Here is a 27,456-nt window from a genome sequence, read left to right on the forward strand (position 1 = left end):
TCTATTTGTGCTAAACAAATTCACAGACTCGAGGTCATAGGGGCCATGAATTTAGATATGCAGACTCAGTCTATCAGAAGTCTACTCATTTATTAGACTCCATAGATTTGAACTCTTAAGTACATAGTAAATTGTGGGGGTGGTGGTGGAAGTAGTCTAAGTCCACAATGTACGATTCCAGAGAGGTAGAGAATAATCCATCTGTTTTTTTTTTTTGTCAATTAGTGTTTCCTATGAAATTCCATGCGGCTACCAAAATTCCAGTTACATGGTGCCTATTCTGAGACAAGTGGCCGTAAACCGCTGCAGTATCCTATATTGATTTGAAACATCATGTTGCCACCAAATCCTCAAAAGTAAATTATACACTACTTAGTATAAAATCACGGGCAACCAACCCCTGCTACGTTGCTCGATGTCTGAATGATCCTTCCCTTTTCCTTTCTTTAGGGAGGCGGATACTGCTGTCTTTGCCTCTAATGGAGCTACAAAGGTGCTTTCCTTTTTGTTTCTTTTCTTGGCTTGGGGTGAACAGAGGCGCATGGAATTACGAATTCAGCCCCTACCCCCACCACTACTATCATTTGAGGACAAAATAAATGAGCATTTCAAAAATAACAGCCTTAAACTGTGGATATCTTCTAGTTGAGCAAAAAGTCTAACATCCTTAGTTTTCTTTGGTAGTCAACAGATCTAGTAGCTTCTGTGAAGAGATTTCCAGCTGCACTCGTTGCCAATGCTGCTGCTCCAGTGCTTTACTGAGTGCTAATTTGAGAGCTTGTGCATAGTCCAGCATAGCTTCTCCTGTACCGTTGACCAAAATTCTGCGTTTCATCTACAATCGAAATTCTTTCGCAGCTTGGACAATAAGAAGAACGGTGAAAATATATGTGCCAGATTTATGAGTTGTTCAGAGACAGTAGTCTTCTTCTTCTTTCCAGAATGTGTAACTCGCGATGAGTATGGTACTAATGCAAAGTAAGACGAATTTCCACAGGACAGGACAAGCAGACTCAATTCGTCCATACAACTTGGGAGTAAAGATGTCGATTCTCTCTAAAAGCCCACATTGTATATTTGCATTGAGAAATCACTGTCTAGAGGTGCTAAACAGCACCACATACATTTGCAGAAATAGAATTAGATGCGTTCGTTCCTACCTAGCGACAGACAATCGTGGATTAGCCTATAAATAGCACATATATATATATATATATATATATATATATATATATATATATATATATGTAAAACCCTCCAACCAGCACCACACAATCGAAAGTTCTCAAGAGGGGTAAAGGAAATAATGGCTATTGTAACGGGGTTTCAAGCATGCAGCGGATGCAGCCTGATCCCAACATGGCCACGCTTCCTCAACCTTCCAAACATCAGGAGGTTTTCTACCAGGGCTACTACGGTCAGCATAACAATGGGCGGAACGGGAATCCCCAGAGCTATCCGAACTATCCAAATGGACCTAATGCTTATGAAACAATGAGCTACAGCTTCTACGCTCAGGTTCGTTGCCCACCGTATTAATTATATTAGCAGATGAACCGACAATACTGAGCTTCTTCTAAGGGTGCTCAGTGGATTTCCACAATTATCCCTGGATGTTCATCTTATATATAAAGGCTTTGCTCTATCTGAAGCAACCTTTTTAAATAATGCCGGGGGTATCATCTATCTACCTAGCACCTACTGCAATGTGTATCAGTTTGCCGCATATGTATTAACTTTAACACACAAATAAAACTACTTAATCCAGCGTAAGCACTATGGTGTATTAGGCTTGAATATCAGTTTGATCTTCATATTTGGACGTTAATTGTCTGAAATTAGAAACTGAATACGGAGAATGAAAGGCGAAGAAGCAATGAAATGTACAGAAATACAAATACACAAAAGGGCAAGGTAAGTCGAGCCAAGGCAAACTTGACAAGGTTTTTAGGGGTTGTGTATTCTATCATCCAATTAGTGCCTCAAAATGAGAGGTAAACATACATTAGCCAAACTTTTCTTCTTTTACGTACCCGCAATCCAGGCAATATTGTGCTCTACATCTGAAAGATTTCTGTGATGTCAACGATTATAGAATACTTTACTTACGTAGCTCATTGTGGTGTGGATTATACAATACCAGAAAGTAACATCAGTATCACTCACAGCTTCATCTTCAGGGAGACCGTGAAAAGGAGCCCAAGTGCGGCAGGATCATAGAAAAAAATTAAAACAGCCCGTTCAAAAATCTCTTTGTTTCCTTCCCTATCGGCAGGATTTGAACCTTGACAGCGGAAAAAATACCTAACCACTAGACCAGCCGCAATAGTTAAATTCCTTTGCAACTTGGACAATAAGGATTGTGAAACTATATGCCAGATTTAATAAAATTTTCCGAGATTATATTCTTTTCTTCTTTTTTTTTTCTTTCTGAAATGACTAAAGGTTAAGCAAATAATTTTAAAAAAATTAAAGGCAAATTTTCACAGGGACGGGACAAAAGCAAATTCAATTCGTCCGCAGAAGTTGGGAATAAAGACGTCGAACATCTTTAAACGCGCACGATCGTATTATATTGCGAAATCACTGTCAAGGGTGCTGGACAGCAACACACGTACACTTGCCAAATAGAATTGGATGCCTTTCTTATCTAATTAGAATCTGGGATTTTAACCCATAAATAGCAGCAGCACACGCCACAGGCACTCAAAATTCGTCAAGGGAAAAAATGGTGCTCCAATCTCAACCATATCCCCAAGTCGGTTATGCAAACACATATGGGGATGAGTACTACAAGAACGGTTATCAGCACCAGGACGATTATTACGCGAAGCATGGCTATGCACAGCAACAGGATTACTGCTCCGAGAATGCCTATTACAACAGTGGTTCAAGCATGCAGCAGGTGAAGCCTTATCCCAATATCGCCACGCCTCATCACCATGAGGTTGGCTATCAGGGCTATGGGCAGCAGCACAGCATTAATGGTGATGGGTATGGGAATCACCACAAGTACAATGACTACAACAGCCATGGCTATGATAAGCACTCAATGGGCAAGCATCACATGACTGATGGCTTGCATGGCAAACTCCACGGCTACGATCATCATGACAGTCATGGTTATCCTGCAGGGTATCCAAATGGACCTAGCAACACTTACGAAACAGTGAGCTCCAGCTACTACGCTGAGGGTCGTGTTCGTCACCCAACATCTTGTCAGCACCTGAACCAACAAAACTGGCCCTCCAATGCTGCTCAGTGGATTGCCAAGTCTCTGGAATACTAAATTAGGGGAATCGTCCTTAACTGTATCATCCCTGGATATGCATATTATGCGGGCTTTGTTCAATCTGAAGGAGCCTTTGAAATAACACCTCGGATCATCTATCTATCTACTACAAAATGTATCCATTTGCTCAATATGTATTGACATACAAATAAAACTACTAAATTCAGCCTAAGTAAAAGGGATATCATATATGTCAGTCGACATTTACGACTCAAAATTCAAGCTTTCGCCAAATTCGAAGGAAAAGAGAATGTCAATGACAAGCAAAAGAAGGGGGAAAATACCTTTTTCTTTTTTTGTTGGGGGCTGGGGTTTTTTTAGGGCAAAATACACTTTTATCCCCTGTGATTTAGCGAATTTTCACAAAATCTCTAGCGAATTTTCACAAAATCTCGTATAGTTTCAAAACCTACATATAACCTCGCTCGTAGTTTGGATTAAAGTGTCAAAGTGACGACAATGATCATTTGTAACGGAATCCATGAAAATGTCAAAATTACTCTTATTTAAAAATTAAAATAGTTGAAGTGATCAAAATATATAAATATAATATGTATGACATTCTAACCCCATATGATTTTATGTTTTACCATATAATCCCATTATGATTTAGTGTTTTATCATATAACCTCCTAATAATTTCAAAATATATGGATACATAATCCCCAGTGTTTAATAAATAATTTTTAACTTTATATAGGGATACTTTTGACATTTTAGTTGATTCCATTGTAGAATGCAAATTCCATCATTTTAACATTTAATCCAAAACATGAGAGAGTTATGTATAACTTTTAAAATCATAGGAAAATTATATGAAAAAGCGCTAAAATCACGGAGGGGTAAAGTGTATTTTGCCCTTTTATTTTTATGGGATGATGCTGCATCCCAAGAATAGCCACGGAGTGAAGGAGCTAAAATTACATGAACATGTTCAACAATGAAAGAAAGTAAGGGTGGAATTGGAAACGTGCTGCTTGGGTAATCTAGAATCGTGTTTGTATGGAATTGGAAACACGGAATAAATTGTGATGGATACATTAAATTGCTTGGAATTATGATTATGAGAAAGTGGGAAAATGGGTTCATAATTTCTATTTTTCGTTGATGTTAATTTTAAAAGTTTTGTGCCAAGCCGTTAAAAAGGAAAAAAAATCAGTTTATAGCGAATTTCAGATTTCTGCCCTTACGTTTGATCGTGGTCTCAATGTTGCCCCTCGTGTTTTACCGAGAATAATTTGGTCCTTCATATTCTGGTTTCTTTGATTTTATCCCTCAAATTTAAACTTCACTTATTGGCAGATTTGTTATATTCCCTCTTTAAAAATCGTGGCCAGATCTTAATGCGGAGGATCCACTGATCCAGCAGGAGTTTGTGTCAAACTTCGATAGCGCGCACTTTAAACGACCGGTGCTTCCTTTGGGTTATCATCACGCGATCGATGTTATATTCCTTTTTTTGTCTTGATATTTCAAGTTGCATGTGGCAGGCTTGTATCCACTTCCAGAATTCGAAGCCCCCGAGCGTCAAAAGTTTCAACTTATGCTTTAGAAGATTCACCAGAGGCACGTATGACGCACCCCTTTCTCCCTGAGCAGCTTCGTTAATCTTCTTGCATATTTACCTGTAACTAGATCGTGAAATATGCCTAACCAAAAGCGTGGCAAACCAAAAGGGCATCAGATTCTACCTTATCTTAATTTCCAGCACTTTTACGACAAGGCATGCTGTATAAAATCAATGCATCGGCAACCCTTATTATGCATCTACTGAAAGCTCTAATTCTTGGTTATTGAAGTGCCCAAACATCAAGAAGCGCTAACAAATGAAGGGAACAAGCTGTCCATGGTCTGCCAAGGGTCGCGATCAACGCGATCCCAATCCCACTGTTGCCACCCAGGTTCATAAGCTTCCAGATGCTCCTCCGTATTCTAGTGTTCAGATGACCTCCCATGGAATTGAGGCAGTCAGGTCCGAAAGTGAAAAGTTGAGAACCATGGATTCCTGGAGAGCCCCTGAGTCGGAGCGCACCAGCTCTGGTAATGGATCCCGCGGTGAAAAAGATGCCTGGTCTGCTTATGGTCCCTATGGCAGAGGGTACGCCAGAGATGGCAACAACAAAGTTTACGATGAAGGCGTAAATGAGGAAGCCGAGGAATTCATTGAAGCGGAGCACCAAAAGCTTAAATTCCTGAAATGGGTGTCCTCGAATTCCATCAGTTACTGAAATCATTATTACCAGTATAATTACTTGCCTTCCTCAGCAGCTCACTGGGAGAAGAAGAAGCTAAATAAAGAAATCGATGAATGTCCTGCTTTCCTCTTTACTGATCTGTCTAGTTAATAGTGCGTGGTAAACATTACTCTTTCAAGTTTGCCACATCCTGATAGAATTACTGTTCAGTAGCGTAAATTCCATTTGTGCTTTGGTTGCGCTACTGTGATTGTGAGCTATCATAATAAACGTCTAGTATCGATTTTTATTGGTTTTCATTGTCTATTTTCCCGTTAAATGAAACTGCCATTTTTCAGTTGAGCAGATAATAAAACTTGCGTTAAATAATACAGAGCATTTCACAATTGTGATGCAAAAGAACAAGTCAGTCGCGTATGGGCAACCATAGATTGGCTTCTGGAAGAAATTCTCTTCTGTTAGAGCAATGGATATGACAGGAAAGAAAAACTACAAGCCACGAGTAGGCAACAGATCTTGATGAATCTCCCAAAAATCTTGAAGAAAGAAAAGAGGACGAACTCAAAAAAAGTATGAAGATAACGAAATTGTGGGCCAAAAAGCAATTGATTGTATCCTGTCATATATTCTTGTTGCTAAATTCTCATACCCCAGCCACTTATAATATTGAGCGACACAGAGGACAAGAAGCATGCTGATTGTCAAACAACCCTTGTGGAAGAAATGCTTGCAGGACAACTTTCTCACCACCTCATTAGCAAACACAGCACTCCATCAAAGTCTACATGTTTCCACCACTGATGAAGCCAGCACTGTTGTCGGTTCTGGCAACATTTTTGCACCTGTTTCTGCATAGAGATCCATAGCGGGTAATGGAAACTCTTCCTGCTCTTCTTGAACCCTCAAACCTTTCATGAGATGAATCTTCCTCTGAACCTAAAGTAGCACCAGCTACTACTTCTAGTAGAGATCTAACCATATTCTCGAATAACAGCATGGACACAACTGTGTTAATCAGTAGCAATGATATCGTGCCTTGAGCCGGACAAGGGAAGTTACAACACCCCCATAGATGTTCCCCTTTTCTATTTCCTTAAATTATTATGATTTCAAATAACTAGTTGAAACGGAAAACGAAATTCAACGGAGATTGTTGAAGGCAAAGAAAGCAAGCAATTTGCTCAGCACCGTACAACATTAATTAAGTAGTAGTCGATGGCATTCAAGAATCCCACCTTCGGACAAGTTATATCTATGTACCGATCGAGACTCGGTGCTCTTTTGCTTGCAGTTGGAATCAGGAACTCAGGAAGTGGAAGTCAGAGGAGACCACCACGTATCCTGGACCCTTTTTCTCTTCTAATAATATGCTTACATATGGCACTTTCAGTGCCAGGACCTTAAAATTAATTGCAGAAAGTTCTTGATTTCAGTACCCAGCGAATGGTATAGTAGCATCAATAACAGCTGGCGAATAAGGCATAGCAATACAAGAAGAAGTTGAGTATTAATGAATAGAGTTGTTTGACTTGTTGCTTTAGTGCCGACCCCTGCAGCCTCGGCACGACTTTGTGACATTGGAAGGATCAATTCCTTTGTCCTTGTAGTATGCTTTCTCCGCATTCTCCATCCTTCTCGAGAACATGGACCATTCTCTTTGACACCTCTCTCGTACCTTGTACCATCAAAAACAGCCATGTATTAGCATTCATTCACTGGACTTGGGAGTTGAAAACAACACTATAAACAAATCCTAGAATGCAATTTCTTTTTTTAAGTTTTGCCTTTGGAGTCTTACCCCTCTCCAAGCAGCTTGGCCATTCTCAGACTCACCCTAAAAAAACACAGCCGGGAGAAAGATAAATTTATTCCATGTTTACATGGTGAACAAGTCGAATCAAATAGAGGTGATTGCAAACAATATATATACATATATATACACATACCTGGTTCCCTAGTGAAGGAACGGATTGGTGAACAATCCACTGAGCATCAACAATTCCAATTTTCTCATGAGCAGGCTGCAAAAAAGCGTAACAATGTACTTTCATTGTAGCGAAGGCAATGTAGCTCCATAGTAAAATAACAAGCAGGAGTGTCAACAAAGTTGTAACTGAAAAGTGAAGAGCACCACTAACCTCGACACATTTTTGGACCCCAAAATCAATGCCCCAACCATGGACCAGGTCATTCTGAAATTCCCGCACCGCGGAAAGATGGTATAATATGCAGTCAGCAAAAGCAGAGATGCTAAGGACTTTGTCTGCTCCAATATCCAGGAGAAAGTATTACAGAAACCCAAGGACTTGAAGCTCCAAAATGATCGTATACCTGAATCATATGCCACACGCAGCGCCATGCGTCTCGAGTAAAGACGGGAGCCATGATTTCCACAAATCTGCAAAAATGTCATCTTCGCTAAGCACATAATTCTAACGTCAGGTAAAAAAGGGAAGTGCAATCCATAAGAAAAACAGAAGCACTGATTCATACGCTGCACACGGAGGGAGATGGGGATCAGAGCACCATCCCGGTCTCTCTGTTGTTTCTCTGATCAAAGGACAAGAACAATTAGAAGGGAGATCATGACAATAGTAATATAACATTCACATAATAAAAAAACATTGGCATTTTCAGCATTACGAATTGGACTGGACAACAGGGAGATAAACGAAAAAAAATCCAATTGTTACTTGTGCACTTCGCGATCCTCTCTTCTCTTGGTCAGCTGCCAAGTTAAAACTCCGGTAGGATCCAAAGCGGGCTGGGAAATTTCCAATCCATGCTTCTTAACAAGTTTTATATATCTGGAAACAGCTCATCATATCAATTATCGGGACTACTATCCACTGACTGGGATTTCGCGCAACAAATTACATACTTACTCTTCGGCATTGAAATGTTCAACTCCAAGGTCCTCATCCCATATAAATATGTATTCATAGGGTGCAACAATACTGGGGTGCAAAAATCTTTTGGCATACCACCTTGTACGAAGTTGAAGTTTGAGAGATAAGCCAATTATAGAAAACCAAACAGAGGTACATGAAAAATTATTTGCTAGAAGCTGCTAATATGTCAATCATTTTCTACCATTTTGTCTGTTTAGGAACACTGACATGAATAGCCCGCTTAGACCACTCAAACTCATCCCATTCACTTGTTTTGCCATCATAATGGAACAGAAGTACAGTAAAGTTATCTGAAAACTGTAGGGAAAGACACGATTAGAAAGGAAAACATTTCTGAGACAGGGGGCATATGGAGGCTGGGGAAGCAGAAAGATGTACACACCTTTTTCACAGCTGCATCAATATTATTCTTCTGATCATAGCCGACAGTGAAGGTCACCAGATATTTCGGTATGTGGGTTAGGTCCTATGATCACAAATTCATTCGCAGATTAAATGTGGTAAATGACTCTAGTGTTTTTGTCTTTCTACTACTGTTAAACTCTTTAAGATGCTTTTCTTTAACCATAAACATGGCGAAATGATGAATTGAAAGATTTCTTAGCAGAAAACGTTCATGCATGTTTACGTGTTTATCATTTTCATGTGCTAAAGGGAAAAGACCGCATAATAAAGCACGAAGTCTTCTGACTAAGTCGTTAGAGGAGTTGGAAAGTGAATGGGGTACTGTGGATTTGCATTAAAGCACTTACTTCACTAGGTTTGCCGGATAACCTACGAGGAAAGAAGTCTGACTCAATGGCGAGAATGCCTGGAGGTAATGTTTCTGCACCTTTTGGATTTGAGGGGACCCACATCTGAACCAGATAATCGGGGGAAGGAGTCGTCAAAAACTAAACTAAAGTGTTCAGTTGTAGTCTTAATATGTCCATTTGCAAAAATCGCTCGCCCATGTCAAGTAGACAGTATGAATTGTCCAATCACATATTCAAATGCAGGAGCTATCAATGAATTTCCAGCAAGGGCAACAACAAATGACATAGGAATTTTGAAGTCTTTTAAATCATCGGTTATTATTTTGAAGCTGAACTGAGGACTTGAAGATTGTGTATCAAGTAGTTGGAGGCTGGAGCAGGCAATGAAAATGCGTTTTTAGTGCGCTATGGTACAAAATATAGGCTACCACAGTGTCACTCCCAATTTGTTCCACAAACATGCAGGGAGTCATTAACAATTTGAGAATGGAAGAGGAGCAAAAGATTTTTCGTTAGCCAAATCCTCAAGGTAACTACTATGCAATGGAGCAAGAAAAAAAAAATTACTGTGGGAATTGCTAGGCATCTAATGCCAAACTTTTATGGCTATATAATCATGCTGAGAATTAGAAGATTAGTAGTGCTTACCTTTTGTAGATCACTCATGTTTTGACTTCTATGTGAATTGTTTTCACTCTCAATGAGGGGAGACAAAGCATCTCCACAGATTTGGCTAGAATTACTTCTCATTTTGCTCCCAACATCTGAAAATTCGCAAATAAGGCTGGATGTGATATTTAGCTGCCAATTGCAACAATAACCATTTGTCAATCTTAATTGCTAAATTGCACCAGGTCATAGCTATCAAGAAATCAACCAAAGCAAGCAAGCTGTTACTAGAAATGCAGGCTAGGATACTATAGAAGGGGGAGGGGAAGATAAAGGTAGAAATACTCTGAACCTTGGTAAATGAAAGTTTTGGGAGTGAGACTCCAATTAAGAACCCAAAAACCGATCCAACAAATACAGCAACTAGAATTATCATGGTTTCGTTTGGCCTTCTGACAATCAAACTGGAATGTAAAGAAATAGTCAAATAGTTATTGAAGAAAAGGCCTGGTTTAGTCTCAAGTTTTGGCAAGTAACTCGGTCCAACTAATGAGTAACTGCATAAAATACAGACCTCCGTCCAGAATTTCCCATCTTACACATCAAAAATTGAATTGGCTGGGATAATTGCCAAAAACAGCTTGTAGCGGCAGTCTCTGCTTGTGGCAAATAAGCACCAGAACCTATCAGAAGCAAGTTATAGTAGATAACAGAATTAGAGGACTTGAAAGGAGGAAAGAATGCTGAGATCTCCACAGTCGCTTCAAAAGAAAACAGAATCTATCTCCAACACAACTCAATATCTCCAGAAATCTCGTCAGAACTGAAACTGAGATGTCAAAAAGAAAACAATCTCAACATCTCAAAGCCAAAAATATGAAAAAGAGCTCAAGCTTTTCTATAAAGATCACTTACTGAATTGTCTTGTTCATTTATACCAATAAGCCCAGAAAAGTGCTAGTATATGCTGAAGCTAAGTAGAAACGATTACTAATAAAAACCAGTAAAGGCTGAACCCACGAGTTTCCACACTCTTTAACACCCTCCACAAGCAACTCATCAGTTACTAATGAAGCAAGCAATCAGATCATGTGCTATCTTTGACAATCACGGCAAGAATTCATCGATCCAAACAAAGACTACTTTTTTAAGCACAATTAGTTTCTATTCACAACTTGATACCTACAAAGACAAGCCACCCGGTAGCTAGCAAGCTTCGTTTGACTCTACTCCACATTCAAACCGTCCATATGACATACCGCTCAGGTTCTGACCCTTGAATTTTAAAGTTTCATAAGGGAGAAAACTTATAAGAAACATTCTGTCTTGCTTAGTTTAAAGGTAAAGCAGGACTTAGATCAGAGCGGAATGCCTTTATCTCCACCTGAACGCAGTTCAAACCAGTAAAAGGAAAAAAAATTCTAGCCTAATAATACTACTAGCTATTTCCTCTGTTGCTCTGAATGTTTAAGCAGATAAAATAAACTTTCGTTCATCCTTCCATCCATTGGCAGAAAAAGCAAGCTCAACAACGACAAAAAATCATAAATTTAACGCATTCATACGAGTGTCATGGAATATCAACGAGTATAAACATGAAAATTATGCATAGAAAAACGGAGAGTTAAAACGAAGGATACTTAAAAGTCACAAGGAAATCCCAGAGAGATCAAAAGTATGAGTGATGTGAGCCCGGGATCGCAGTCACAGTTTCAAGAATAAAACGCGGCTTGTCCAGAACCAACACTGTAGAATCTGTATGGGGAAAAAAAAATCGTCAAGCAACAAATGGGAAAGACTAAGAAAAACTTGAACGCTAGACTAAAAGCTGAGATAATTCAGGATAAGGAGCAAAAGGTTACACAGGCCGTTTGGTCCATTCGGGAATCCTATCGCCATTTGCCAAGGTAATCATAATAAATCCTCCCCTTCCTCTGCATGTTTGGCTCTGGAATTGGAATGAGCTTCGTTCTTCATTTTTTTCCCTTTGTGAAATATGTTGGATCAATTCTACTCCACTCCCCCAACTATACGGGTGTCACTTATTTCGGTACTCATTCCTGAATCCCATGCTCCTAACCGAAACTCTTCTTAAACTAGGCGAACTAGAGAGAACGGGGATTCAAACTCCCATTCTATCAGTCATAAGCATTTACGAGTAGTTTATTTGCTGTTGAGTTAACACGCGTGTTCAGGAAACTTATTTCCGTTTCTTGTTTCTTTTCTCAGGTTTATGATAGTTGGAGGCAATTAGCTCTCCAGATTGCTTCAAAACATGAAATTGAAGGGTTAAGATCATCAATAGACCAGACCACGAATGCGTTGTCTTGACTGTACAAGTTCTTCAGTTTACCGACTAATGTACGTATGAGATTTGGCATTCTTTCTCTGTGGAATCTCACATGATAGAGCCAATGACAGGACTTTGAGTATTTGACACCCAAATAACGTAAAAGGAACGATGAAAAAAGAGAGAGAAGTTACATCTTGGCAAGGTCAATACTGGAGAGTATGATATACGGCATGAATTTCAAAAGCCTCTATTTTAGCAAGTGACCAAAATACAAGATGCTAGATATATTTTGATATTAAGATCTTGACTAAGGATCAGTTTCCATCCGGCTGAGGAATGCCCTATTTATGCTTTACACGTATCATGTTTCACCATGTCATGTTGTATGTTTCCTCTTACAGTGGTCCATGCATTTGCATAATTTGTAGAATTCACGTATAACAACTGTCTTTTATACTTGAATTTTCCCGTTTGATGACATGTACATTTCTACAGAAAAAAAAAAAAGAAGAAAGAAAGACAGAGAGAGAGAAAGAGAAAGAGCATATTTGAGTGGATCCCTACAAAATTTCATTATAAAGAATTATAACTACAACTAGATACGTATAAAAAATATATATAGAACTTTTCCTCTTAAAAAATTGGATGGTATTCTTTGTACAAGTTAATTGTGCCATCCTCTAATGAGATGTGAAATTGGAAGGATCAATTCCCTTTCCCAGGTAGTAAGCTTTCTCTGCATTTGACATCCTATTTTGAAACATTGCCCATTCTTTTCTACACCTCTCTCGTACCCCTTGCCACGGAGCTTTGCCATTCTCTGATTGACCCTGGCAAAAGGGATTTAAAAGGAAAACAGTTAGTCCAGGACACACGTTGATGCAGTCGCATCTTTATGTAAAGGACTGCCAAAGAAGCTTATTGCACAACCTGGCTCCCAAGTGAAGGAATAGACTGATGAACGATCCACTGAGCGTCCACAACACCAATTTTCTCATGGGCAGGCTAAAAAAGGAAAAGAAATTATTTTCAACTTTTTGAAGAAGTTAGCTCCAGAATGGTCCACAATCAGAATAAGTAAAAGATCCGGCACAAACCTCAACACATCTTTGGAGGGCAAAGTCAAGGCCCCAACCATGGACCAGGTCATTCTGCAATATACCAACATCAAGACGATAAGTTATGCGGTCAGCAGTGCTAAGCGGTATAGTAAAAGGACGTTTCAAAAAACAACTACAGAATCTGGACTGCATGCTCCATCATGATAATTAAAATACCTGAATCATATGCCACACACAGCGCCATGCACCCCGAGAAAAAACGGGAGCCATGATCTCCACAAATCTGTAGACAGAAGAGGATAAATATGTCCTATTATCCAGTTGCATAAACTTCAAACTAAGGTGAGCTTCAAACCAAGGTGAGAAGAGAGTGATTATGAGTACAAAGGAATAAAATACATACGCTGCACAGGGAGGGCGATGGGGATCACTGCACCAGCCTGGTTTCTCAGTTGTTTCTCTGGATCAAGGACAAGGCTTATAGATTAGAAAAATTGATGAATGTATATCCTTTAGATGATTAAAAAACATCAGCATTATCCTAAACAAGGACCGGACAGAAAGATATATGTGGCTGTTCCGCTCTTACTTGTGCACTTCTTCATCACCTCTTCTCTTTGTCATCTGCCATGTTAAGCCTTTATTACTAGGGCCCAAACCAGGCTGGGAAATTTCCAAACCATGCTTCTTAACAAGTTTTATGTATCTGGGAAAGAGCTCATGTGTAAGTGGGCAAGCATGTAAACTTTTACTACCACTTTGACTAAGAATTGTGGAACCAGATACTCACTGTTCAGCATCAAAATGTTCAACTCCGAGGTCCTCATCCCATATAAATATGTAATCATATGGTGCAACAATGCTTGGATGCAAAAATCTTTTTGCATACCACCTTGTTTGAGATTGACGTTTAGGATGTTAGCCTAATATAGAGAAACCATATAGAAGTATATAAAAAGAATTTGCAAGTGCTTCATTCGTCGACCATTTCTTACCATTTTGTCTGTTTATGAACACTGACATGAATGGCCCGCTTAGACCACTCAAACTCATCCCATTCACTTGTCTTGCCATCATAATGGAACAAAAGGATGGTAAAGTTCTCTGAGAACTGTCAGAAAGAACACAATTAGAGAGAGAGAGAGAGCCACAGAGGCAGAGGGTAGTGATTAAAGAGAAATGTTTACACACCTTTTTCACAGCTGCATTAATGTTGTTCTTCTGGTTTAGGCCAACAGTGAAGGTGACCAGATATTTTGGTTTGTGAGTCAGGTCCTATGAGTACAAATGTGCTTAGATGTCAGATTAATATCACAGAATTTCAGATATTCTAAGATTCCAGACATTTCTACGCCTAAACAGTATTTACATTTGAAAACTTACTTCGCTTGGTTTGCCCCATAACCTGCGAGGAAAGAAGTCTGACTCATTTGCAATAATGCGCGGTGGTAATCTTTCTGCACCTCTTGGATTTGAGGGGACCCAAATCTAAATCAGAAGACAGGAGGTAGTTAAAGCATGAATGTCATACGGCAATATAAAAGAATCACGTTCAAAAATCTGCCTTCACACGTTACATAGATGGAGATCAATGAAGTAGGTAGATTAGGCTCTCCAAGTACATATTCAGATGCATAAGCTTTACATACTTATCTAGCAAAGGGTGTTATCAAGCAACATCATTAAAATTACGATCGCAGGCTTCAGAATTTGTATACAGCCAATGTGATATTTGAGCTTGAACTTCATTTTGTTAGGCTTGTTAATCATGCTAAGATTAGGAAGACAAGTAGTACCTTTAATAGATCGGTCATGTTTGGGCTTTGAAGGGAGTTATTTCTGCTCCCAATCAGCGAAGGCAGAGCATCTCGGATATTTCGGCTGGAGTTACTACTAAATTTGTGCCCAACTTTGGAAAAATCACAAATAAGACTGGATGTGATATTTAGCTGCCAATAGCAACAATGAACATTTATCAAGTACAATTGCTGAATGAACATGGATTCAAAACTAAACAGAAAACACCTAACGAGAAAAGCCCCAAAAGAGCTGAAGATGAGGGGAGTGGGGAGAGAAAGGGAACTGAAAATAATAGATTAAGGTAGAAACAGTCTGCACCTTGGTTAATGAAAGTGATGGGAAAGAGAATCCAACTAAGAATCCAAAAAGGGATCCAATGAATACAGCAACAAAAATCTTCATAGTTTCATTTGGTTTCTTGGGAAGCACACTGCAAGAAGCAACAAACTGTAAATTACCTGGCTTGGTTCCGTTCCACGCCAGTGGAAAAGGCCTTAGTTTAGTGCAACTACAAAGTAACTCAGCAAAATAAAAACCTGCGTCCAAAGTTTCCCTTTATATATAGAGATTCTGAATTCATAGTCACATGGAAAACTTAGTTAGCTGCCCTAATTCCCTAAAAAGATTTCAGCAGTCACTCTGCAGCAGGAAGTGAAGTATACTTAGGGTGATTAAGCAAAACCTGAAATCATCAGAAGCAGGTTACAGTAGATTATGGAGTTTGAGAGTAGGAGGAAGGAAAGAAAGGTAAAACCTGCAAATGGTGCAAAAGAAAAAAATAAATTGAAAAGAAAAAGTATCTGGTTGCATAATCCACGTATCATTGCAGATTAAGTTCACTATCTCCAGTATAATTAAATTTCTAGGCAACTCTCCCACATAATCACATGTAATAGTGCCCTTTCATTTTTTGTACCAGTAAACCTAGAAAATACTCTATCAATTCTGAAGCTATTTGAATTTTACTAACAAAACCAGAAAAGCTTAAATCCAAAAGTTCACAGCAACCATTAATATCAGTGCTGAACCCCTCGGAGTTTCTACACTCAATACCCTCTACAAGTAACTAATCACGCAACCAATTAGAACATGTGCTAACATTGACTATCACGTCAATATTACAGTCATACACAAAGACTACAGGTTTTAGGCGCAATGTAACTCAATTCAACAACTCGATACCTACAAGAACAAGCCACCATCATTAGCTTCACTGACCCAACTTTATATTCAATATCTCCCCAAAAGTATTCTCTCCCCCCCGCCTCCGAGCCTCCAGTTTGAAGTCAATAAAACGACTGTTGCAAATGGAGCCAGAATTCTCTTTGCCTGCACATAAAGTCAGCTCAAACCAAACGACTAGCCCAAGAATTCTTACAATTTTACTTCGTATTCCTCTTTGCTTTCATCGACGTGCACGCAAATTAATCAACTTGCATTCATACTTTCGTACTAGAGCACCAAAAGCATACCGTTTTTGACATCAAAGATCACATTTTTAACGCATCAACATAATTTTTGTGACAATTAAACATGCTCAGGCACTTTAAGTATGCATGCTAAAAGGAAGAATGGGTTAAAAGGGTAGCCAAAACTAGCAAGAAAAACCCAGAAAAAGATCATATAAAGATGAAGAAAATCAAGCAGGGGATCACGAGAAAATACTTACCGGCCAACTGAAAGTTTTGAGGGAAGAAACGTGGGCTCTCCTGACCAGCACAAATTGTGTTAGGAAGGATGAGGAATGAAGAATTTGAAACTGAAGAAGAAACAAAAATTCGAGTTGAGGAAGAAACAAATTGGTCAGCTTTTATGGAGGTCGCGTGGAACAGAAATAGAGAGGGAAAAGGAAGAGAGTTAAAAGAATTAATGTTGGGTATCGTATTCCATACTAATATGTAGTCGTAATTGTTTTTATGAATTTGTTTACTAGTCCCACTGGATTTTGGGTTTAATGAATTTTCCTCAATAACAACCATTTTTAGCTTGACGCCTGTTGGGGAGCTTGGAAAACTTAAAAAATACGTAAACAAGCACAAAGATATAATAATACTCATAAACAGCGGAAAAAGGGAAGGCATTACAGTTTGGTTTTCACTTTGTAGCTTGTTATCTCCGGAGAAGTTAAAGACAAATATACCGCAATGAAAACAACAGAATTCAAACAAAGTAAAGTACCAGAACTTGTTTTTATTTATTTTTTAAAAGAAAAAAAAAAAAAAAAAAAAGGAAAACAAGAATAAGGGAGGGCAATCCAGAAAGGCCGGCAAATCAGGTGCAAATGAACCATGTAGTTGTTTCCTATTGGACGAGCTTAAAGTTTTGACGTTTTTAAGATTGGATTCTTATGCCCTGCCCAGCATCCAGTGGCTCAGCATCCATTGGCTCAGCTACCCGGCAATCTACTACTAATATCTAATATCTCAGGTACTCTGCATTTGATTATGCTTCCTATTTTAGCTAGGACACTCGAATTTCTTCCATGTTAATCTTGATTATGAATCGGAATTAATTTGGATATATGTATTTGGAAAAAATATATATTTTATTTGCGTTACAAATTCAAAATAAGGAATCTGGGACGGAATTGAAGCTTTTTGGTAAAGTAAAATTCCTCTGTATTGTATTTTAAAAGACAAATCAAATCATTTTGTTTGTTGACAAGAACTTCAACAAAGTGATGATGAATTAATGTTGTGCTATAAAAGGAGCTGTAACGCTTTTTCAGCATAAAAATAAACCAATTTGTTCGTACCAATTAATATATATTAACCTAGCATTAAACGTAGAAGAAGACTTCGAACCCCTCCAGTCCCATTGCCTTTGCCATTAATGCTTAATTGAGACTAAATTCCCATCTTATGGTTTCATTGAATTATCCAAAATAGTCTCGACAGCATTCAGTAGTGTCTGATGGCCTAATAATAGAGCTGTATTTACGGGTCAAATGTTAATGTCACGAGTCTTCACGCTGAGTTCTAAAGTATTTGACTTTTCAATTAGTTTATAATGAGAATATTGACCGCTGACGCGGTTAGGGGTTGGCCGTTGCAGCCGCCGGTGATCTATGCGCGGTCGCCAAAGTAGAAGTTTGGTAGACCCAACCGCACAAATGGGAATTGTAATTTTGGTCCCAGATGTTTGGGGGCGTGAACTCTTCTAATTCTTAAGGTTTGGAGGAAAGTAAACGTAATTCAAGATGTTTCAATTACTAAACACATTTGGACTATATTTGGGGTTGAGATGTTTTTTGATTAAAACAAAATATTTTTGGATGCTAAAAGTGATTTTGAGGCATTTTTAGTTCAAATTTGGTACTTTTAACATAGGGGATAATATCAGAAACCTCCCTTGAGATTTCTATTAATATCACTTGGCACCCTTGAGATTTTAGAAATATCACTTACCTCTCATATCAATCGTAAAAAGATTATAGCAACCCTTACTTGACACATTATTCACAACATATCAAATAAACGGAGCTCAAAAAAAAAAATTTAAAAAAAAAAAAAACGAAAGTCATTTTCTTCTTTTTCCCTCCTCTCCATCATTCTCTCTTACTCATATTTTTTAGATAACTATGAAGTATTTTATTTGTAAATTATAATAAATCAATTTTTGTTTATCTTTTACTTTTTATAATTATGGTAAAGTGGGATATGATTTATTTGCTTATTTTGAGTTGATTTTTATAATGATTGATGTAGTTTAATGATTTGAGCAAGGATTGAGAAGATGTTGGAAAAAAATATAAATTCATAAGAAATCGATTTTGACCATATAGAATTAAATTGATGCAAGCGTATTTCTTTTCAAATATCTTTTTTATTTTTTAAATTTATATTTTTATGGGACATAGCATTGTGATGCGGTAGCACTACAAGTGATTGTTTCTGAGGTGATGATTTTCTTGAAGTGAACAAAGTGGTTTAGAAATTTTTTTATTTAGCAAGTGAAAGGATAGTTTAGGGTTTTTAAAAAATTTGTTACACGAATAACAAAAGTAAGAGAGGTAAATGATATTTTTAAAACCATGGGGGTGTCAAGTGATATTAAGAGAAACCTTAGGGGAGGTTTTTGATAGTATCCCTTTAAAATAGCTTTTGGATTTTAAAAAATAAAATATTAAATTTAATTAATTTATCCTATTTTATGAACTAAATAAAGAGATAAACATATTTAAAAGTTTTCAAATTACACATACAATAAATACTTATCTGAATTATGTACTCAAACAATATACTTATTCTTTGAAAAAGAAAATTCGTTCGTACAAGAGAAAAGGATTTTTTTTTTTTTCATTTTCTTGACTATTGCAAGATGAAGAAGTGTGCTATGCGTTTCACTAAACAACAGATTTCAGACTGTTATGGGGCCAAATGCACTTGTGCGAAAAAAGGTGTAATTTACTTTCCTCTTCCCTTTTTCCTTCGTCTGAACACAACCTTACAAGACACATGGGCTTTTCCTTGCACTAAGGGTCTGTTTGGTTGGACTGGAAAATATTTTCCAGAAAATGTTTTCCTAATTTTTCACTGTTTGGATACAATTTAATTTGGGAAAATGATTTCTGATGGAAAATAACTTACGCCGAGGGAAGGAAAATAACTTCCTTACCTGTTATTCTGAAGTTATTTTCCTTTCTTGAAAGCACGGCCTAAAGGCATTCTTCCACTACGGCAGACGCCCATTCTCAACGATTGAAGACCATCGATTGAAGACTCGTCGGCAGATGCCCACTAGAACGTGTAAGTTATGGATTTGCTGCTGGAGATTGGGTCCGATTGAAGGCTGAAGGTTTCCTGGTAGGTTGACATTTGGTAATGAAAATAGCAGCTTTTTAGCTGATCCATCTGAAGTTCAGTGTGTTTCTTTTAGCACTTCTCCTGGAGTGATGAAAAAGTATCAGCACCCTGAGGATTTTCACTGGGCAGTCCGGCCACTTCTGATTGCTTTGGGTCTATTTACTGCTATGAAGCTGGGCCTTTTTGTTGGCAAAAAGATTAGCAGGTCAAAGGTAAGGAAGGGACGGACTAATGTCATACCAGGTGAAGCTCAATCTTTGGAAGGCCACACTGCTGGCAACACGGGCTGGCTTCCACCCCACCCCAAGTGGCAAACATCATCTTCAGGAGGGTGTCAGTGCACCTACATCTTGGTAGTTCTCATGCTTCAATCAGCTTGCCCAAGCAAGTCTTGCCCTTTCCAGAAAAGGCTCCACAGATTTGTGACCTTTGCTTAGGGAATTCAAAGCACAACCTTGCTTATATTTGCAAAAACAAATCCTGTATACATGATTGTTGTAAATATATGTTTGGTGGTTGGAACTATTGCTGCCTTGTTAATTCTTGTCCATATTAGCTAACGCCTTCTGGTTGTTTATGGTATTTTATTGTGCTTGAAACTGCAGAAAGGCTCCTTTCTAATACATAGTTTTTGGCCCTTTCTTCCTCTTTGCTGGTTTATAACGTCCCAATTCTCTTACGCAATCCCGGTTAATTTGGCTACCTCATAACATAGTGAACAGAACAGAGCTTTTCTACCCATTCTATATCCTTCTTATAGGTCTTCATGTTGTGATCTACATATAAAACTGATTGATACTTGCTGCAGTATTGTACGCTATGATCCTTGCCTTTCTGTGTTGTGAACTCAATACCGTAGCATCTTGACTGCTAGTATGGTTGCTTGATGCTCAGACGAGTTAACAAAGTGTCTGCTTATCAGTGTCAATAGCAAAACAGTTTAATGTTGAGCCAAATGGTAGGGGCATGTTAATTGATGCTAGACAGCTACAATTTGGGTCTCGATGGTTACTTTCTAGTGGTATGAATAGGACAAGCAAGCATCCTTTTCCCATGTCCAATCAAAATCGTCCATTTTCTTACACAATGAATTGTATTGAATCCACTTCACCCCCTTAATGATTTTTTTTTTAAAGGAAGATCAAAAACTAATTCATTAGTGTCATTAATAATTTTATTTAAGAATTCATGGTGTAATTTGAATAAATATTTTATAAAATGATAATATGATTATAATGGATAGAAGCTAAAAAACAAGATGAATGTTTTGAGAATAGAAAAATATTTGCAACATACCAACAAACATTAAAAAAGGAAGTCAAAAAATATTTTTACTGACAAACCAAACACCGGAAAATTATGAAAAAAGGAATTTGGAAAATATTTTCACTAAATAACCAAACACCGGAAAATTATGGAGAAGGAAGTGATTTTTCAGGAAAATGACTTCGATGGAAAATATTTTCCCTAGGGAAAATATTTTCTGTCCAACCAAACGGACCCTAAGAGATTCTAATTCCTTAGTGCAGACTGCAGACTCCAGAGTGCCCATATCGACTCATGGATAGTCATCACCCAGCAGTAACAGCAACGAATGCTCTACATTTACTGTGGGAAGCTTCTGCTGCGAGTCCTCAACTTACTTTTTTTTTTTTATTAAAAAAAAAATAACAATTACAATTGGTCCTATACTAGGGAAAAGGGAGATGACCATGAAGATGGATGGTACTTAAGGCAACCTCTGGAAATGAAGCCAAGAAACTGGCAAATGATGCACTAAGTCACCTGACATGTAGGCAGTGGAGCCGTCCTGAATTTGTATTTCTAAGTCATCTGGAATTTAGGCTGCAAGCAAGCAGTTGCCTTTAGGGTGCAGAATAAATGAAATGGTGTTAAAAAGTACGCGCAATTAAGAGGGTGGTAATAAGTCCCACATCGGGGTTGGGGTTGGGTTTGGGTTGGGATATAAGTCCCTGGGATTGCCTCAAGAGTTGCCGGCTTTTGAGGTTAATTCTGGGATTAGGTTTATAAAACAACAAAAGTCTGATTCAGGCTGTTGAAAAAAATTAAGAGGGTGGTAATAATAGAGAATAGTAACTTTAAAAAGTGAACCCAGCCTCCATTTATGGTGCGTTTAATTTATCTTGTGCACTAAAGGCACATAATAGAGAATAAGCAGAAAAAATATCCCCTTTTTCTTACCTTGCCACTGAAAGATAAAATATGGGCTTTTTTGGCATGGAGAATGTCGACATAGTCACCAAATGTCATGATTAAGACTTTCACACGCACTATCCAATTCAAAGATTCATCTTCTCAATTTGCAACCTTAGCCACCAATTCGTAAGAATACAGAATGCATCTTCTAATGCATGCTATATCTTTATTTACAACAGTTTCTCAGCTGCACAATGAAGAAGTACTGGATATGTCTATCTGGTGAAGGGGGTAATATGTACTCACATTACTAGGCCGCAAACACACCAATGCACTCTCGTCGAACTTTATGCAATCATTGATTTACTTGATGAAAGAAGATAACAAGAGGTCTTTAACCCCTCATATCACCCGATCAACTGCATCTGCATCAGGTGAAGTTACATATGGAAGCCATAGCTCTACACGGGTTCCCCCTGCTCCAATACTCGCGTCAGAGGTTCTTGGTGAGATTACACGGACAACACATCCATAAGTTTCTAAAATCTCCCGAGCAACAGTCAGACCAGCAATGAAATTCCACGTCATATTATCCTCAACCTTGTCGTCAGAAAACAGATCCATCCCAAACGGTGTGAGGGAATGCATCTGGGTCTGCAAGCAAATGGACCAAGAATAGTAAAAAAAATATCACGTGTCGAGGGTAAGATCAATATTGATCACACTCGCCATTTTTAGCTTCTTCGTAATAAATTTCAGTTTTTTTTTTTTGGCATAAATGCTACAAGGTATAAAGAAGGCAAACACCAAAAGTGGCAAAAGTCAAGCAACTTTGGTAATTTAGGAAAGATGCAAAGCAGTACCATATAGTGCATGTCAGGGCCATCATCATCAATTATGATAAGAGCACCACCTGCTGGAGCTCCTGTGCACACGATTTCAACCTTCCCACCAACTTGTGTTCGCAACAAAGAACCTTCAATTAAGTTGCTCAAGGCCTGCCGTAAAGCAGGCTCTTCAACAGCAACTTGCAAAGGCCTAGATAGTTCAGATACCTTTAAATATCGTTGCTGCATATGAGCCAGATGTTCCACACCCGCAACCAAATCATTCAGAACATCAGAAACATTGCATGGCCGTCTGATGCAAGCAAATAGTCAGTGCACTACTTAAAATAACTTGAAAAGGATTAATTATAAAATTTCAGATATATAACATTGATGAACAACCAAAATCTGATTGGACTATGTAAAAACTAGTTCAATACAGTAAAGACTCCAAGAGAATGACGGGCTGTCTATAATAAAAATCAAAAGGACAAATCAGTGACAATCAGCACCAAACATAAAGGTACCCAACTTTACAAATTTAAGGGACCAAAACCAAGACAAAAACAATTCAAAATTTTAGTTTGTTTGGCCCAATTCAAAGTTGAGGTTATTAAAGTACTTAATGTTCCATACAAGTCCAGAAAGAGCGGGAATGATTTTGTGAAACAAAATCCTATTTCTGGTCCATCTTTCAACATCTACCAGCATTGCCATTATGCATTATTAGAAACTAGAAACCAGGTAACGATATAAATTGATAAAGAGTTTTCTGCACTGAAAAAGGATACCTGACTGCTTTCTGCTTTAAAGGTGCGAGTGCAAGGGGTGGCATGGGAATTTCTGAATCCTTGGATGTTGAATTGAGAGATAATGCCTCATAAGATTCTAGTGTTTCATTGATTGAGTTAGAGGCACCATAAGTTGGAGCGTGCATCTTCTTCAACCCTCCATTATTATGAATTATGTTAGCCTGAAGAACAAAAAGCTAACAGTTGGAAAATCCATATGACTATCAGAAATTATTCTAAAACTATTAGCAAATTTAGCATGACAGCTTCAATAGAATCAGGAATTTAACCTTGAAAATAAAGCAATCACTGCATCAAACTTCAGGTCGGGGAGTCTTCTCAAGAAGAAAATGCAAAGATTTTTCCTTTTTACCTTTCATATGAAGTTTCAGGAAGATTCAAAAAGAGAGTATGAGCTCATGTACATATAAACACATTGCTGACATAAATTAAAGGCCACAATATTTTAGGATAAAATGCATTTCACAGACAGATCCTGCAAACAAGTTAAAATGCAAGGCCTAACTCCATCCAGGCTGGGAAGGATAGGGAGAAATAAGCTATACTAATAGCTCAATTCACGAACCAAACCCCATGCTTGATTACTTGGTTGAAATTCACAACAGGACAAGAAACCATTGTAAGATAGGCTTTTCCCATATTAAGCTGGAAAACTGAATGCATGCTTGATGAAGGATAGATGACCCACCTTAGTCAGGTAAACAGCATCCTGAAGTTGTTGAAGGACATCTTTAATATGATCACCTTGGACTAAAATGTCTTGAACAATATCAAAGGAGATCTGCAGTCTCATGTTAGTGCTATGTTAGAAAGCTAAAAAGACGTATAAAAACAACTATGTGATGGTCAATGTGTAAATTCCACGAAGATGATGAAAACGTACCTCACTTCTCCTCATGTGAACAGATAGCATTTTACTCAAGGTCTGAATGCTAGATAGTGATCCCCGGATCTGAGTATAGGAGATCATCATGAACCAATAGAAGTTTTAAATTTCATACGACAAACAAGAAAATTAACACCAGGACAATGTCTTACTTGTTCAACCAAGCTACTCATTCTCACGTTATTTTGCCAAGATGAGTGCTGGAGCAATATTGCTTTCTGAACAGCAAGATTGAAAAAATTCGTTACAAGAGGTAAAATACAAAGGAAACAACAAGGGTCTTCAGATTCAATTATCACATCCTATTTTTGCAGTATGGATGCATCTCTTGTCAGTGAAGTCCAACTTTCAGGTTATTAGATATTGCCATCTAACAAGGATCAAATCCCATTTGGTGCTAATCAAAAAGCTTAAATACACCAGAAACTCCTATTTAAATTTTTTAAAATAATTGGGTAATTGTGATACTAATCATGCCCATCTACACAATGCCTGAACAAAGCAAGTATGTTTTGACCTTGTTTATGGAGAAGCCAAATGTGCAATTCTAGATATGACACTACGAGTCAGTGAGGAATGAGAACAGTGAAGTTTTTTTGGCCTAGTTTTTATGATGAATTAACTATTCAACAGAAATGCAGAGATGTAGAGATAAATATCCAACAAAAAAGAATTTCATATTAGTAAATAAACAAATATAAAACTCTAATATTCTGAAAATAACCTGATCCATGACATAGGCCATTGTAATAGAACGAGAAATATTCTCAGCATTCAATCTTTGTTCAGTAGTGAAGTATAAAATCTCGTTTGACTGGCCCTTGTCATATGTTTGTAATTCCAACAGTTTTGAGTCCTCGCTATTGGGTAAGTAGCAAGATTCACCTGTGGATGGCGTTGGTTCTCCTCCCAATATCATTTGCGGAAACTCAGCAACCAAAAACCCCACAACAAATGGATGCTTCACCATTGGGAAAACCACAGATCTAAGCTCAGGGAAAAATTCTGCCTAGAATGAAAAACAGTATCCATCAGAAGCCCATGAATGAAATGAGCAAAATCTCAGTGTCAATCAACTAATAATCATACCGTTCGGCTCGAAAGGGCAGCTTCTGCGACTCTCAGACCTGCTGGAATCCTAAAATCACCCACTAAAATCACAATATCAGCCGTAGCATTAACCAGAGGATGAAAAGTAATGCGACGCAATTCCAGTCTATCCATAACATAGCTACCAGCTGGTCTTACATAGATCTGCAAATAACAAAACCAGCATCAGAATATGCTCAACATTGAAGCATGCGAGCTCAAACGACATTCACCAAATTTCTAATAAGATGATCGCTTGATTCATTATGTTTATACTCAAATGAAATAAGCGCATCTTAAAAGAAACAAGAATCAAAAGCTCAAATTTTTTTTATATCAAATTCAGTTAGTAACAAGCTAAAAGTGAGCAATTCATATGGAAGCTGTTTACGAACCGAACATTATCTGTTTCCTGGCAAATTTGTGAGCTCTAGTCGAATAGATAAATTGAGCAACACAGGCTTTAATTAACCCAATCTACTCTGAGCAACCCCTAACTGCGAAATAAACAGATACTTGATCATCGAAATTTTGGCATATCAACTACTAATAATGAAGCACATTTTAATAATGAGGACAAAGAAAGTACTAGTAAACCTGATCGAATTAAGTTAAAGCTAAAGTGACAAACCATAAGCTCAAAAATAAAAATAAAAAGAAAAAAGAAGGAACAAAAAGAAAGTAGAAGTGAAATTGGTAAGGGAGATTACAGAGAGGAGAGCGTCGGAATGAACAATGCGGCGAAAGAGGGCCAGTTGTTCAAGACAAAGTCTTTGAAAGTCAACGCTGGGAAGCACCAATCCTCCTCCGTGGCTGCTGCCACCGGCTTTCTCTATCCTTTGGACGAACTCCACGGGTGACGTGGAGACTTTCTTAATAATAGCCGCAACAGCATTTGCGGAAGCCACCATATCCTGATTGGCCTCTTCTCCTACTCCGACACTGTTAGAGTCGTCATTATCGTCATCGGCGGGGGAGTAGGTGGTGGCAGTGGTGGTGACGGGACGCAAGGGCGGCGCAGAGGAGGAGCCGACTGGAAGAGAAGGAGGTCGTTGGGCGGCGGTGGCTCGGCAGAGGGAGGAAGGATTATTGTTTGGTGCAGCGGGAATAGAGAGGAGATTAGAAGTGGTTTGGCAGGGAAGGTTAGGAGGATTGAATAGCGCGGTGGTGGTTTGCGGCAGCGGCGGATATGGAATTGCCGAAAGCATCATCGCCGCAGAAGTTGTCCCTCTTGATTAGCTATTCCTACCAGTAGTAAGTAGTAACTAGTGAGGGAAGGAATCAATTTCAGTCATTTGTTTTGATGGTCGGGACTGAATCCCAGCAGCCAGCCACTGCAGTCCAGTCCAGTCCAGCTCCACCGCTCCACCCAATACTACTCACTACTCAGCTGCGGCTGGCTGATGAGCGATGATGATGGAAACGGCGTTGGTGCGACGTGTTGAAATCCGAGTGGTTATTAGAGGCTAAAATACCAGGGTCCACCATTTCTTAGGCTGCGGCTCTCGTTAGCCTTGGCCCGCCGTTGGTTGCTTCACATTTACGTATCCGTTCACTTGCCGTGACTTACTGAGCATTAAAGAATACTTCACCTCACCCAACCTAACACATAAAGCAAGTACTAAGTAGTACATACAACTCATGCATGTGAATGTTTATTGTGTTAAATAAATAACGTGTAATTTTTAAATTTTTTAAGTGTATTTATCTTTTTATTAATACAAGCCAAAATGACTAACTTTTTTATTTTTTATTTTTTAAAATACAAAAGCTACCAAAGAGTATCAGTTAAATTATTTGATATTTTGGTAAAAGTGCTTTCGAGGCCAAAATTTCTATCCCTAAATTTATGATTTGACGTACATTAAACGTTTCTAAACACTTTTATGGAGTGTCATTATTGTTTTTTAAAACAAAAGTACCGCGCACTCACTCCCACACGGGCTTTAATAATTCCAATGAA

At 38.3% G+C, this 27,456-nt stretch overlaps 3 protein-coding genes and 1 long non-coding RNA gene across 17 annotated transcripts; 1 reads left to right on the forward strand and 3 right to left on the reverse strand.

The window, feature by feature from the left end:
* Nucleotides 1-6,684: 6,684 nt before the first annotated feature.
* Nucleotides 6,685-12,132, reverse strand: LOC113715503 (uncharacterized). Of its 6 annotated transcripts, none has more exons than XM_072070755.1 (16): nucleotides 11,626-12,127; nucleotides 11,404-11,518; nucleotides 10,338-10,446; nucleotides 10,116-10,227; nucleotides 9,803-9,955; nucleotides 9,152-9,256; nucleotides 8,782-8,865; nucleotides 8,581-8,696; nucleotides 8,373-8,474; nucleotides 8,181-8,294; nucleotides 7,981-8,037; nucleotides 7,819-7,885; nucleotides 7,626-7,679; nucleotides 7,434-7,508; nucleotides 7,286-7,321; nucleotides 6,685-7,162 (listed from the first exon to the last, which is right to left on the reverse strand). In XM_072070755.1, the coding sequence occupies exons 3-16, from the start codon at nucleotides 10,364-10,366 to the stop codon at nucleotides 7,025-7,027; spliced, it is 1,242 nt and encodes a 413-aa protein (XP_071926856.1). In that variant the 5' UTR covers nucleotides 10,367-10,446; nucleotides 11,404-11,518; nucleotides 11,626-12,127; the 3' UTR covers nucleotides 6,685-7,024. The 6 variants fall into 6 exon arrangements, with proteins under 6 accessions (XP_071926856.1, XP_071926853.1, XP_071926854.1 ...); XM_072070752.1 differs by having other exon boundaries at nucleotides 10,338-10,586; XM_072070753.1 differs by having other exon boundaries at nucleotides 10,338-10,592.
* Nucleotides 12,133-12,586: 454 nt separating this feature from the next.
* On the reverse strand, nucleotides 12,587-16,914 carry LOC113715502 (uncharacterized). Of its 9 annotated transcripts, none has more exons than XM_027239717.2 (15): nucleotides 16,587-16,914; nucleotides 16,104-16,246; nucleotides 15,454-15,599; nucleotides 15,236-15,347; nucleotides 14,914-15,066; nucleotides 14,501-14,605; nucleotides 14,309-14,392; nucleotides 14,113-14,228; nucleotides 13,908-14,009; nucleotides 13,707-13,823; nucleotides 13,521-13,577; nucleotides 13,334-13,400; nucleotides 13,154-13,207; nucleotides 12,987-13,061; nucleotides 12,587-12,886 (listed from the first exon to the last, which is right to left on the reverse strand). In XM_027239717.2, the coding sequence occupies exons 3-15, from the start codon at nucleotides 15,495-15,497 to the stop codon at nucleotides 12,737-12,739; spliced, it is 1,236 nt and encodes a 411-aa protein (XP_027095518.1). In that variant the 5' UTR covers nucleotides 15,498-15,599; nucleotides 16,104-16,246; nucleotides 16,587-16,914; the 3' UTR covers nucleotides 12,587-12,736. The 9 variants fall into 9 exon arrangements, with proteins under 9 accessions (XP_027095518.1, XP_027095517.1, XP_071927499.1 ...); XM_027239716.2 differs by having other exon boundaries at nucleotides 15,454-15,671; XM_072071398.1 differs by having other exon boundaries at nucleotides 16,100-16,246.
* Nucleotides 16,915-19,240: 2,326 nt separating this feature from the next.
* Nucleotides 19,241-20,247, forward strand: LOC113716511 (uncharacterized). The gene is made up of 2 exons (XR_003454146.2): nucleotides 19,241-19,722; nucleotides 19,796-20,247. It is a non-coding gene; the product is annotated as an uncharacterized lncRNA (long non-coding RNA).
* Nucleotides 20,248-22,016: 1,769 nt separating this feature from the next.
* Nucleotides 22,017-27,025, reverse strand: LOC113717002 (chloroplast sensor kinase, chloroplastic-like). The gene is made up of 9 exons (XM_027241616.2): nucleotides 26,204-27,025; nucleotides 25,494-25,658; nucleotides 25,129-25,413; nucleotides 24,557-24,622; nucleotides 24,402-24,470; nucleotides 24,207-24,299; nucleotides 23,498-23,679; nucleotides 22,743-23,019; nucleotides 22,017-22,533 (listed from the first exon to the last, which is right to left on the reverse strand). Exons 1-9 carry the CDS (start codon nucleotides 26,702-26,704, stop codon nucleotides 22,282-22,284), a joined length of 1,890 nt encoding a protein of 629 aa, XP_027097417.1. The 5' UTR covers nucleotides 26,705-27,025; the 3' UTR covers nucleotides 22,017-22,281.
* Between the last annotated feature and the right edge of the window lie 431 nt (nucleotides 27,026-27,456).

Source organism: Coffea arabica, chromosome 11c (assembly GCF_036785885.1).
Source record: "Coffea arabica cultivar ET-39 chromosome 11c, Coffea Arabica ET-39 HiFi, whole genome shotgun sequence".
In the NCBI taxonomy this organism is placed as follows: domain Eukaryota; kingdom Viridiplantae; phylum Streptophyta; class Magnoliopsida; order Gentianales; family Rubiaceae; genus Coffea; species Coffea arabica.

Coding starts and splice junctions, on each gene's coding strand:
- LOC113715503 (XM_072070755.1), bottom strand. CDS start 10,366: ATGTGTAAGATGGGAAATTCTGGACGGAG. Junction 8,295..8,372: donor GAACATTTCAATGCCGAAGA/GTAAGTATGTAA, acceptor AGCTGTTTCCAG/ATATATAAAACTTGTTAAGA. Junction 7,322..7,433: donor TTCCTTCACTAGGGAACCAG/GTATGTGTATAT, acceptor GTGTTTTTTTAG/GGTGAGTCTGAGAATGGCCA.
- LOC113715502 (XM_027239718.2), bottom strand. CDS start 15,497: ATGAATTCAGAATCTCTATATATAAAGGGAAACTTTGGACGCAG. Junction 14,010..14,112: donor GTTCATAAACAGACAAAATG/GTAAGAAATGGT, acceptor ATCTCAAACAAG/GTGGTATGCAAAAAGATTTT. Junction 13,208..13,333: donor GTGTGTGGCATATGATTCAG/GTATTTTAATTA, acceptor GGTATATTGCAG/AATGACCTGGTCCATGGTTG.
- LOC113717002 (XM_027241616.2), bottom strand. CDS start 26,704: ATGATGCTTTCGGCAATTCCATATCCGCCGCTGCCGCAAACCACCACC. Junction 24,623..25,128: donor TGGCCTATGTCATGGATCAG/GTTATTTTCAGA, acceptor CTTGCTGTTCAG/AAAGCAATATTGCTCCAGCA. Junction 24,471..24,556: donor TGAGTAGCTTGGTTGAACAA/GTAAGACATTGT, acceptor TCCTATACTCAG/ATCCGGGGATCACTATCTAG.